The 13,438-nt window shown below is 37.1% G+C and overlaps 1 protein-coding gene across 9 annotated transcripts in view; it reads right to left on the bottom strand.

The window, feature by feature from the left end:
* The window catches only part of LOC121733767 (piezo-type mechanosensitive ion channel component), a 67,640-nt gene that overhangs the window by 10,817 nt on the left and 43,385 nt on the right, over positions 1–13,438 (bottom strand). For all 9 annotated transcript variants that reach the window (XM_042124153.1, XM_042124234.1, XM_042124309.1 and 6 more), the window contains 8 exons: positions 11,830–11,909; positions 10,071–10,215; positions 6,632–6,748; positions 6,245–6,411; positions 4,471–4,635; positions 3,299–3,433; positions 1,747–1,833; positions 585–732 (listed from right to left, as the gene is read on the bottom strand). In XM_042124153.1, the coding sequence (XP_041980087.1) occupies positions 585–732; positions 1,747–1,833; positions 3,299–3,433; positions 4,471–4,635; positions 6,245–6,411; positions 6,632–6,748; positions 10,071–10,215; positions 11,830–11,909 (1,044 nt within the window). The remainder of the gene's footprint in view (positions 1–584; positions 733–1,746; positions 1,834–3,298; positions 3,434–4,470; positions 4,636–6,244; positions 6,412–6,631; positions 6,749–10,070; positions 10,216–11,829; positions 11,910–13,438) is intronic.

Raw genomic sequence — 13,438 nt, 5'->3', positions numbered from 1 at the left:
TTATTTTAAACACTGAATTTAAAATATGTCACAAAAACGCGGCATTATGGTCACGTGTGACGTCATCGTTCATGAAACAAAACAAGCGTAGACAGAGCAAAAGTGAGTAAGTGCTTAACCTAACAACTGCCAATTTTGTTTGAAACTGAACGATGACGTCACTGCTTCAGATTGGGGTTTCCAATCACGTGACTTACAGTTAATAAATCCATTTTTTTTTCAATGTAAAATAAAAGAAATCAATAATTATTTTTTCGCTATTTGTATTGTTTAAGAGTTTTTATCAATAAATCTATAAAATTCAATAATTATTTTAAAATTCTAAACATACTGTCAACTCCCGGATTGGAGTTAGAAGTCACGATTCACTAAACAAGCTAGAAAGCAACAGAATGTTAAAGCTGTATATAATATTATTGATACTGCAACCAGTCATGTTGCCTGTTCTTTGAAATTTTGAATGATTTACACACCATAGTAGCGGGCGCTAGATTATCACTGAATCTATGTCACATCCAGTAAAACACCTTAGTTTAATCCAGCCCAGCACGCACTGCTTGCGTTCGCTACTAAATTGCACTCACCCCGAAGGCCGCGAAGCCGAATATGACAACGAGGAAGTTGAGGAAGTCGCAGAGGAACATGTAGGCGTAGATGTCGGCCGTGACGCGCGCGCCCGGCGCCAGCATGCGCATGAAGAACCGCCGCGTCGGACGCAGATACCGCTTTACGCTGTACACGAAACACATTGCATTTACTTGTTTGCATAAGGGAAATAACTTCTACATATTTATGTCGCAGCCAACTGGTTTAAATAGCCGATCAATCAAACAGCTAGCCCTTTGACTGAACAACGCCATTCAATCACACGTCAAGCTTTTTATTTGAATATTTAAGTCGCTCAAAACGTTCAACACTACAGCTGATTCAAAAGCCGCCGTTTGATTGAATTAGTTCAGCGCTCACCACCGCGGCGCTAGGTGCGTTTTGTGTACAATATGGCGTCAACTAACCGGTGTTTTGTGGTTGTATTAAGATATTTTTCGTAAATATACGTTACAAGTATTACTGAAGAGACAGAAATTATGTGAGCACATACGAGTGAATCAAAATGTAAACTAATATTAGAGGAGAAATTACGGGATTATGAAATGCATCACCAAGGTAATTTATTGCAATTGTGTTCAAAATGAGTTAGAATACAATTAATCTGCTTGTTATCTTTACGATTATGTAATAATAACACTAAGCTAATGGTCACCATAGTTAATTTACCTTCTGACCAATTGGCCAAGGGTCATCTAGCTGTAGTGTTGAACGTTGCAGTCAACAAGTCAGCGAAACGACGTATAGCCGTGTGACTGAATGGCGTTGTTCAGTCAAAGGGCTAGCTGTTTGATTGAACGGCTATTTAAACCAGTTGGCTGCGACATTTATACAAGTTCTATACAGGGTGTAACAAAACTAAGTGATAAAACTTTAGGGTATGTACGTGGTCTTTAAGCCTGGTTGGTCTTTCACAGTGAACTCTCTACGAGGAACACGTACACGCCCTAAAGTATTATCACTTAATTTTGATACACTCTGTATATTCTTATATTACTTCTTTACTAATAAAGTTAAAATTAACACAATGGATAACAAATATTTTGTCTCGAGTGACGTTTTCAGGTATTAAAGAAAGACTGCAATATTATACAAATTACCCGCTAAATGTGAACATAATTCAATCAATAGTATACTTACGACAGCAATAACATTTGAGGATAGTGTTTGTAGTTGTCCTCGAGGTTCGTCGTCACTGCGATTATGGGTTCTTGATCGTCGTTAACTCTGAAATTTTTGTTTGGCACACGTTTACACATGTCACTTAGGTCCACAAGCGCCAGTCTGAGTTACACCTAATTGTGAATTAAATAATAAGATTTCTCTTTCATTCTTCGTATTTATGAAAGAAAAAGCATGATCATATTATCATAAAAATAATTATCAACTCAGACAGGCGCAAGTGATACACATAACAAATGTGTTAAAAGTACCGCAATAGCTAGGGTGCTTGAAAAAACGTAAAGGTTATGTATTCATTTACACTGTAGTATATATTAATAGTCGATTGTATTGGTTCAGGTTTTTAGACATATTTTATACTTACTCGTAAGACATGCAATTAATACTATGTGTAAATATTTACAATGTTTTGAAGGCAGTAGGTACCTTAATATCAAACGGTATGCTGTATAAAGTATACGTTGTCAAAATATGAAAAGTAAAAAAAATATTATACAACTATCCATGTTTATACCACAAGTATCTCTGTGTATTTGCTGAAATACTAAAATAAATGAGGTTAAATTAATATAAGTACTATTTTTATAGTTAATACTGTAGAATGTAGGTGATAATATATGTGTTGTAAAATGTTTAAGTGTATATACAATCTCTTGTTTTTTTTATTTTGCCAGCTATTGTTGAGCGGTCTGCAGTGAAAATATAACTTTGAATAAAAAGTTGATTAATTGTGTAGGTATTTATATTATGACTAGTTGTAATTTTTATGCAGTTTGTGACATGCTCTAAGTCTAAAGTATTTGATCTAAACCTAAATATTGTTTTTAAGGTGCCAATCGATTTTTCACTGACCTTAATATTTTACTTTTTAAATATTTGAATGCCGGCCTGAGCGCTTTTACTACCGATCTGAACGCATTTACTACCGTTCCGAACGCATTAACGACTGTTCCGAATGCTTTTCTGTTAAATAAATTGTGAGTTAATGTGATGTTTTAAAACGAGGGTGTGTTCAATGTTTAGTTCATAGAGCGTACGGTTACGAGGAAAATAGTTTATCGCCTAAGATTTGCATTCTAATTGTCGTCTTTATAACGCACACAAAATGGAGTACTAAATTCCGGTTGCCGGATAGAGAGAAATCTCGCCGTAGGTCTTAGTATCTCTTTCACTCGCACACAAAAGTATGGGCATTGGGCATCTCGTTTCCACGCACATTTCGAGCCGCATACCAATACTGCGTGTGAAAGAGACAAGCAGCTTTATCTAAATAGCTAAACTTTCCAATCCAGTGACCGAATTTCGCTCCGCAAAACTTGAGCTCTTTCTAGAAACATTTAACAGAGAACTAGACCATATTATTGCGGATGTGATAAAGTCGTTACCAAGAATGCAAATGGATGGGAGACATGTACTAATCTTGAGGCCAAACGCGCTTGACTTAATTTTTAATTACACTTACATTTTTAAGTAACGTTCAAAAGACAGTAGAAAATGAAGAAGTTCTTACTTATAATGGTCGTCTTCTGGTAGTTTCGACGGGCCGGGTTCATCGTCAATACCTGAGGCTCCGTTCAGCATCAGTTGCTGGTTATCTCCGTCTGGCTCCCTGTTCGAAGCCGGCGGACTACCGTCAGGATGTTCCCTGTTAAAATAATAATAACCAAATTACTAACAATGTTAATGTTACAAAGTTACACTATAAAACGTATACACAAGTAATAATACTTAAGACGGCACTCCGAGAGATAATGATTACTTAACTTAAAATTAATCAGAATTTCGATATATTCCACACATGTCTGTTAAACTCTTTATGTATTTAAAGTTAAGCAAAAATTTAAACGTCACTAAGTACGGCGGTTAAACTCACATAATATATTTTATCAACTATCTAAATACGGCTACATGACGATATAGAAATAATAATTACAGAAGTAAGAAATCGTTTTGGAAACAATACTGAGCCACATCCACACTACCTAGCTACAGCTTAAATTCTTAACTATTTAGTTCAACATACACTACCCAAATACGTCAAACAACAGAATAGGTACGTAGGTTGTCGGAATAGCAGATAGTTCAAAAACTGTAAGGCAAGTCGGAGAAGCGTCTGCGGTGAGAACGTGTAAGGCGAGGGTTGCTCCTCATTCGTCTCTTCTTCCGGCAGCACCGTCACAGAGTGGACCATTTCAGCAGAAACTGTACTTGAGTATATGTGCCGTAACGCTTCCCGTTGGAATGTGTCTCGAGACACCACTCTTCTCTGGTGATAACTGTCTGTCCGCATACATGTATGGCTTAATTTAAATGCGTTTTATATCAGTATCACCAACGCCTCTTCTGTTAAATATCATGGCTTCTCTTTCATGAATATGATAAATAAGAAACATGTTATTTAATAAAATTGACTTTAAATACGTTGGTGGAATTGGCATATAAAATGCATATAAACGATATTTTAGTTACAGGAAAATTAATAAAATAAGCACATAATAAAACCTGACTGATACCAATAAAATTAATGAAATGGTTAAAATATAAATCGTGTAAACGCTTATCGCCTATTTTTAAGAATCCGTGTCTTGGTTCCTGTCGCTTCCATAATATAATGATAATATAATGTTTTTCATTTTAATAAAAGTCTATTTTTTTAAATCATATGGTATACTCAATACTCACGGACTAGTCCCCTCGTGTAGTTGAACATATTTCTTGCCGACCTCGGCCGATTTTCCCTCCACAAGCATTTGTGTGTCCTCCGGACTCAAACTGTACTCCATATCTTCCTGCAACTCCAACTCTGGGGTTGCCTCCTTCCATAGACCCAATGATTTCAGCATAAATCTGCAAACGTTACGTCATTATAACTGAAACATTGTAACGAAAATACACGAAGGTTGAAAATGAACAAGGAACACAGATTCTATTAGGTTTTTACTCACACAAAGTGTTTAAAGAAAACAGCCAAGAAAATCAAAGGAGTTTATAACTGAGATGACATAACTATATTATGTTGTTATCTTTATAATATTATTAGCTGTTGCCCGCGACTTCGTCCGCGTTAGCATAGTAGATCGCATCCCAAGTATTATTTATTGTACAAAAATATTCAATATACAGAACTGACTTTCCTACGATTTTATTATGTATACTTAGATAGATGTTCCGCTCGGCTTCGCTTGCATAATTTAGGAATTTCACGCAACCGTACATTTTGCAGCAAAAAATAGCCTATGTCCCTTCACGTGATCTATTCTTCATGTTTGCCAAATAACATAAACATTGCTCCAGTAGTTCATAAGATAATAAGCAATTCTATATAATTTCCCACGTTTTTTCCACATTTTTCTCTATTTCTTAGTTCCTATTAGTCTTAGCGTGATAAAATATAGATTATAGCTTAACTCGATGAATGGGCTATCTAACATTGAAATAATTTTTCAACTCGGATAAGTAGTTCCTGAGATTAGCGCGTTCAAATAAGCTCTCTCATATAATTTTCCCCGTTTTTGCCACACTTTCCTCTATTTATTCGCTCCTATTTGTCTTAGCGTGATAAAATATAGCCTACCTCGATGAATGGGCTATCTAACACTGAAATAATTTTTCAAATCGGACCAGTAGTTCCTGAGATTATCGCGTTCAAATAAGCCCTTTCAAATAATTTACCCCCGTTTTTTCCACATTTTCCTCTATTTTTTCGCACCTATTATACTTAGCGTGATAAAATATAGCCTATAGCCTTCCTTGATACATGGGCTATCCAACAGTAAAAAAAATATTCAAATCGGACCAGTACTTCCTGAGATTAGCGCGTTCAAACAAACAAATAGATGATGTGTGTTATTTTAGTAGTAAAAACAAACTAAGGTATTCAAGTCCAAAAGCGTATAGGTCAGTTAACTAAAGCTGGCACGTTCACAGTACTCACACTTATGCAATTTCCTTATACAGTATGTTTAAAAATATATCTGTTTGCATCATGATAAAATTACCGTCCAATCTGCGTACGATAATAATATTATGCTATCGTACATCGTACGTAGGCACAAAATTATCGTACGTGTACGATAATTATCGTAAGGTTCCGAACGCTGGCCCGCGCGCCTGCTGAGTGATGTGACTGACTAGTAACATCACTCAGCACTCTGTATTTATAAACAATAGCAAAAGAAAAACAATAACTGTCCCCTTTCACGCTCATAAGATAGACCGCGCGCGAGAGAGACAGGCAGACTTTTCATGATGCGTATGCAGTACGACGTCACGCTGCGCGCTCGCGCTTATTCACAGACCCTACACAAGCGCAATATTATGTAAATGTGTTGTTCGTGCCAGCTTTAGTTAACTGACCAATATATCACACAGTCACAACTCACACCTATATTTTTTGTTGTGTTAATACACAGATAAAGTACTAACAATAATCAAAATAAGAAAGCAAGAGACTAACCTGTGCAAAAATATAATGAGCAGCAGCAGCAGGTCGTAGAGGGCGTAGTTGTGTTTCCGCTCAATGCCGATGATGCGCGGTGCAGTGAAGGGGTTGTTGGCCGGCACCGCCTTGATGTTCCACGGCAATATTTCGAATTGGAACATGCTCTTGATTAAAACTATTACCTGAAAAACACATTTTTTTTCATCATACCTTACACTAATTTCAGTGCGTTGAGTGTTAATTTATGAGACCAATAATGGAGAAGAAGCCATACACTTGTAAGATATCAACTTGCAAACTAGTTGTTTGCCACCAGTAGGCGCTTTCGATGCCATACGAATCAATATTCTTCATGCTCAGTAGTGAAATAAAAAGTTTTTATACAACTAGAAAAATAATTACCTCAGTGTAAGCAATAAGTGTGACCCAAAAGGTTTTGGTAGGCCGAGGAATGGACAGCGTACCCCACAGGAATACCATCAGCGGCAGAGGAATTGAGAGGATTGTTGCCGATTGTATCTGAAAATAAAAATCATTTAAAGTTTACTTTTCTCCGATGAAAACTAAACTTCATCAAATTTTACATTTAAACTATACTATTCTAGTATTCACTTGATTTTTGTAAGCTTACATAATCTATCAACAATTTCTAAACAAAAAACGACTGTATACGCTATTTAGACGTACCCAGATTCTGTCAATACGAATCTACTAATGTATAACATAAGATCAAGACTTGTCAGTGAAATAATAGGTTAGGGAAAAAGTCTTTTCGCATTATAGCATGTGTGCACTTGTCATAAAATCTCTTGGGCCAATTTGTATCTAGCTGATTTTGGTATCATTAAAAAGTAAGAAGACAATAATTCCAAATTCAAATTAGGTAAATGTAAGATTTTCATTTGTTTTTCTTATTGTTAAAATGAGTGATTTTAATGAAGGACACATTTTTTTTTTTTTACAAAAAAGATATAAATGCACCACAAGCCGCGAAAAAATCAAAGATGCACGTCGTTCCTACCTAGCATACGCCAACGAGATATCTCACTCTACATGTTTTCTCGATGTTTGATGGTTTGTCTCTTCATCTCTATTCACCCTAGCATGACAAACATTTTTTCTCGCGTAGATCTATCATCGAAATAACACATTTTTATAGAGTTTGGTCAAGATAATGTCGAGATTTTGACATTATGAGACGAGTAACTACTCGTCTCATAATGTCAAAATTTAATTATCTCGAGAGTGAGATATCTCGTTGGCGTATGCTAGGTAGGCTGGTCATGGCGCTATAGCCGACTTCTGCGAGGCCGTCATCTCGCAGAAAGAGGCTGCCGAACGGGAAAGAGAAGCGGACGTGGCCGCAGATCCCGTTCGAAGACGGCGCGGAGGGCGCAGGCGCGCTATACACGAACGCCAGCTCCCGCCGTAAACGGGGCTTGGGCGGTGGATTGGGGAATCCGCTGCCCATTGCACGAGCCCTGCCCGGTAGAAGAGCGCCCGGTGCCTCGGGCTGCTCCCCGGAGGTTTCAGCAGCTATTAGCTTGCAGCGGAGGAGTCTGTACAAGCAGACACCGCTAATTGGGCTGCCGCAGATATCGCCCCCGTAGGCGGGTCCGGTAGCCCAGCAGCGTAGCGGAAGAAGGAGGCACCGGTGGGTTTTAGTGGGTAAACCCGGGTGTTCCTACCGAAGAACCTGGGGAGCCCCACATATCCCGGCGGCCTTTCCCGGGGCGGGTTGCCGGGAATGCGTAATGCATTTCCCACCGTGAAAAAAAAAAAGTAGGATGGTCAAGTCTGGTCGTTACGGACAAAACTGATGCCATTTTTTAAAAAGGGGAGCAAGATCGGCATATTAGTAGTTACAACGTAGCTGAAGAACTAGGGGTTGACCACAAAATGGTTTTGGCGCATTTGAAAAAAGCTGGGTACACAAAAAAGCTTGATATTTGGATGCCTCATGAGCTCACTGAAAGAAACCTAATGAACAGTGTACTCATTTGTGATTCTTTATTACGACGTAATGAAACCGAACCATTTTTGAAGAAGCTGATAACTGGTGATGTAAAGTGAATCACGTACAACAAGAAAGTGCGAAAAAAAAGTGGTCAAAGGCCGGTCAGGCTTCACAGACTGTGGCGAAACCCGGGTTAACTCGCAACAAGGTGATTCTGTGTGTGTGGTGGGATTGGAAGGGCATTATACATTATGAGCTGTTGCTGCCAGGCAGGACCATTGATTCTGAACTGTACTGAGAACAACTGATGAGATTAAAGCAAGAAGTTGAGAGAAAACGGCCGAAATTGATCAACAGAAGGTGTAGCTTTTCACCATGATAACGCAAGACCTCACACATCTTTAGACACTCAGCAAAAATGACGTGTTAATGCATCCGCCGTATAATCCTGACCTTGCAACTTCAGATTTCCACCTGTTTCGGTCGCTGCAGAATTCCTTAGGCAGTATCAGGTTGACATCACAAGGGGACTGCCAAAACCACTGGTCGTAGTTTTTTCATCAGAAGCCCCAAAAATTTTATAGCAATGCACAATGGGATCATGTCCCTACCAACAAGATGGCAAAAAGGTATCGAACAAAATGGCACCTAGGCTTTGATCACTAATATACAAGATACATAGTCCCATACAAAACCTCTCGAAAATCTGTCGCCAAGTAAAAGTGTTTAAAAAAGTATACATTTATCTAAAATCAACCTTATTAATAGTTATTAAAGATCTTTTTATAAAACAATGTACAATGTGTGTTTACAAAGCAATAAATTTTTACGAACGACGCACGCTTCAAACTAAATTCAACCATCGTCCATATGTCATAAAGTATAAATTATTACAATTCCAAAAAAGCACTTAAATAATTTTACGGCCGCACTTCGCCGCTGGAACAGGGTGAAGTGAAGTATGAGAGGAGTAGAACTGTTCAACATTTTTTGTTGATTGTAATAATTTTAATAGTCCATTTTTTAAATTTTCCAAAGTTTAATGTATAAAGTGCGGAGTAATTATTTTTACTTGTAATATTATGTTGTTTTAATATGTTTAATTTTATAGTTAACTAAAATATACGTGTATACATTGAATATAAATGCTTAGAACATACAACGCTCGCTAAAGTCGGCTTGAAAAATTGTTCGCATCTTTGCCGTGCTTTAACTGATATCCAATCTCCACATCTAACTGGATCTCGAGGAAACCTAAAAAAAATATATTCCTCCTCCACCAAACTCTCCACCAAATGGAACAGAAACACAGTGTATAACCCGAACATTTCAAATGGGCTTGATAAACTACGATAAGTACCTTTAGTATGAGTATTCGCAATTGAGATGGTTTATACCTCGTGTTGATTTATTTACAACTTAATTTCAAACTGTTTTTTGTTGATTTCTTAACGAAATACCAATATTTATAATACAATTGTATGAAATATATTAGAATAAAATTAATATTTACCGGAAATATGAAATTCCATCCTTTTTTTGGCGTTTTAAACGTATGATTTTTACAATTGTTGAACGAGCACTGGGACATGTTTCCCGGCGGAGCGTTCGAGCACTACTAAATCGAAAGTCCACCAGAATGTTGCGTTTGGTGCTCTTTTAGTGAGGTCGTTTTTTGCCGCGGACTGTGTATCTTGTATATTAGTGATCGAAGCACCTAGGTATATACTTTAGTAAATTGTAAATAAACTTTATAAAAAAACCTTTTGAATTTTTATATAAAATGCGAAGAAACTTTTTCCCCAATCTAATATATTTAAATACAGTCTTAAAACATAACCCATATTCTAGTTTCGTCAGGTAAAATATAATAAAGACGATTACCTGATTAATAAAGACCATGAGGTAGCAGACGATGTCCGTGTGCGCCAGTATGGCGTACCACAGCGCGTACAGAAGGTGCAGCAGCGGCGACTTGCCCTGCTTGAACATCGACTCGTCTTGCTCCTCTAGAGTCGTCACGTCTTTGCTGAAATATAATCATTATATTACATATAATATTATAATCAAATGCTGCTAAGATACGACCTTTTGGCGTGGCCTGATGTTAACGACCAATAGCAACGCGCATCGGTAAAGCGCACAATAATAATATGTCGATGACGAATTAAACCACTGACACGTAAAGCAGCTCCAAAAGGACGCATGTTACCAGCATTTTAATTAATATTTTGTATCGAAAGTAAGTGTGATAGGAACTTTAGAACACCAAATCAGACGCTTCAGTCTCCGACGATGTTAAAATTGCTCATAAAATGAAACATCGAAGCGTCATAATTGCTCATAAAAAACAATAACATTCATTTATAAAAAGGAGTACACAAAATTACTTAACATACGTGCAGATTGATAAAATTTAAAAACTTTTACCTGTTTTCACGAACCTTATAAACTAAGGTAAGTACCTATATTTTTAATAAGAATTAAATACCAACTGACGTAGAAAAATAAACTCAAGCTACATCCATAACAGTGACGATTGTTATAAGAAGCGGGTGCAAGCGACGCGACGACACTCTCTTATTCTGAACGTACGCTGCATCATGGTTGTGATGCTCTATTTTTTTATTAATAACCTCCTCCTTTTTGGAAGTCGGTTAAAACGTAAACAACCTTTAAGCATTACAGGTTCGATATGTCTTTAAAGAAGTCTCATAAAAATAGAACAGTAGACCACTAAATTATATTCTCATGAAATTTTTAAATAATTCAAAAAATCAGACATTCGACCTAAAAAGTTTTATTTTGCTATTTCTTAGGATCTAGACAGTATTTTTTAAGGAAATCACAGCATTCGATTACAGCGTACGTCCAAAACGCGAGACAGGCTTAGAACCTTGCGGTGGTGTGCAAGCTATAGACGCTCTCGGGGTCGGAGCTGTCCTCCGAGGACGACGGGGATGGCGGGCGAGACGGGCGGGGCGAGGCACAGGGCGAGGCGCAGGGCGTGGCGCGGGGGGAGGGGGAAACGTCCAGCCCCCTTTCCATACTCGGCGCCAGTATACGGATCGCCGGCACGCTTATCTGACTAAATTTACGGCTGCAAACACCCCGCGTTTCAATTTACGACTCTCATTCGTATGAATGTCGTGGAGTGTGACCAGGGAAATATGTTCCGTGTGTTTAATGTTAACAAATTCATTCATCCATTATCTTAACTTTCATCAAAATATATGTTTTAAATTAAGTAAATAACCATGTGTTTGTGAGTGTGAGTAAATAATTATATGTCTGAGTCTGTCAGTGCAGGCGTGTGTTAGGTAAGGAAATGTGTAATACCAACCCCATCTCCAGCTCAGGTAGGTTGTTATCGCTAGTGTGCTCCTCTTCCCTATTCATGGAGGAAGCATGCAAGTACAAATCACTATTTGCTACATTTCAATTTACTAATAAAACCGTAAAAAATGATAACACTACAAAACCAAGATCCCAAATATTCTAAGAACACGTAAGACTAGCTAAGCTTTGTTCGATGATATGCCATAAAAGTTAAAACTATTAAGCTCTCAGTAGTCTATACTCTAAGTACCCATTACAAAGCAAAACTAATGTTATAGGAAGGTAAAATAATAAAAATACTCACTGATATACAGAAGTCTCGGGCAGCGGTTCCCAAATCATTTGCGAACCCTCCCTGATACCGATGCCGAAGCCTTCCTTTTCCTATAAATATCAGATTATGATTAATCTTTGCTTATTCATAAAGGCAACGGGCGAAAGTCCATAGTAAGTTGGGCCTGAACGTTATTTATTTTTTATTTTATTAAATTCTGAAAACTTACGGCTACATACAAATATAAACAGAAGAACACATACATGAAGGCCAATTAAAAGTTTTCACATATACAGGGTGTAACAAAAATAAGTGATAATACTTTAGGGTGTGTACGTGTTCCTTGTAGAGAGTTCACTGTGAAAGTAGCAGCGCTGAAAGACCAAATTTTTTTTCACTTTAGTATGGGGAAATTCGTGACACTTTTCGTCCATACAAAAGTGAATTTTTTTTTCATCTTTCAGCGCTGCTACTTTCACAGTGAACTCTCTACAAGGAACACGTACATACCCTAAATTATTATCACTTATTTTTGTTACACACTGTAGATAGAAAAACTAGCAAGAAATATAAAGTCGGTAGTTAATTATATACAAAGAGTAACAAACGTAACAAAATATTAATAAATCACGCACAAAAGAATTTTTTAGACATACATTTTTTTAATGTAGAAACGCTGGTATTAAATAAGTCTATGTTTGGATACTCGTACGAAATTTCATTAAAGCTTCTGCTGGCTCGTATCAGATATCTGTTTTGCCTATAAGTGCTGTTTACACATGGGATGTGTAATAGCTTGGGCCTACGCTTCAGAAATGTGTTACTAAATCTATTTCACCTAGCAGCTCAGGACAGTTTACCGTGCCGTCCGCTATTTTAAGAAGACTAGATATCGCCCAAAGTTCGAAATTCGACCTTAGTTTCAACGACATTAGGACTACTACCTATATTTTGTAAAAAATATTGACTTTATCATTTTTTTTCAACTCTTGTCTCTGGGACTTAGCTGATCTCAGACTGTCCGTGTAAGCATTATCTAATAGTATCTTAGATTCAATAAAAAAACTATAATCCATTTTCAATTTGTCAACTTGTTGTCAACAGACTTCAACCATAAATAAAAGAGTATAATTCGTATGTATAGGCTTGTCACTCAAAAATCTGTCATTTCTCATGTGTGTGTTGTAGTGTGTGTAATGTTTTATTTGTTAAAAAAATGTATGATAAAAGCATAATTTCAAAATAATATTAGTTCGATGCACTCCTTCACCATATAAACTATAACTGTGCAAAATTTCATGCACCTATGTTTCCCCATTTTTCGTAAAAAGGGTTACAAAGTTTTTCGTTCGCGTATTAATATTATGATAAGATAGGTCAGCAATTCGACGTTGTTCGTGCAATGGCAAGGTATGGAATTTTTTACAACGTGTTTCGTAACCAGACATAATGGCGAGTTTTGAATTGTAGGAACTGTAGGAAGCGCTTTTGGATGGATTCAATTCGATCAATGTAGCAGTTATAATTTGGATTCCATACCTGAGAAGCGTATTCTAAATGGCTACGGACAAAAGAGCACTATGAGATTATGATGGTTTTAATATTATTAAACTCTTTTGAGAGTCTTAAAATAAAGCCG

Source organism: Aricia agestis, chromosome 1, assembly GCF_905147365.1.
Source record: "Aricia agestis chromosome 1, ilAriAges1.1, whole genome shotgun sequence".
NCBI lineage: Eukaryota > Metazoa > Arthropoda > Insecta > Lepidoptera > Lycaenidae > Aricia > Aricia agestis.
The sequence above is the reverse complement of the archived record's forward strand: the minus strand, read 5'-3'. Positions and strand labels throughout refer to the sequence as shown.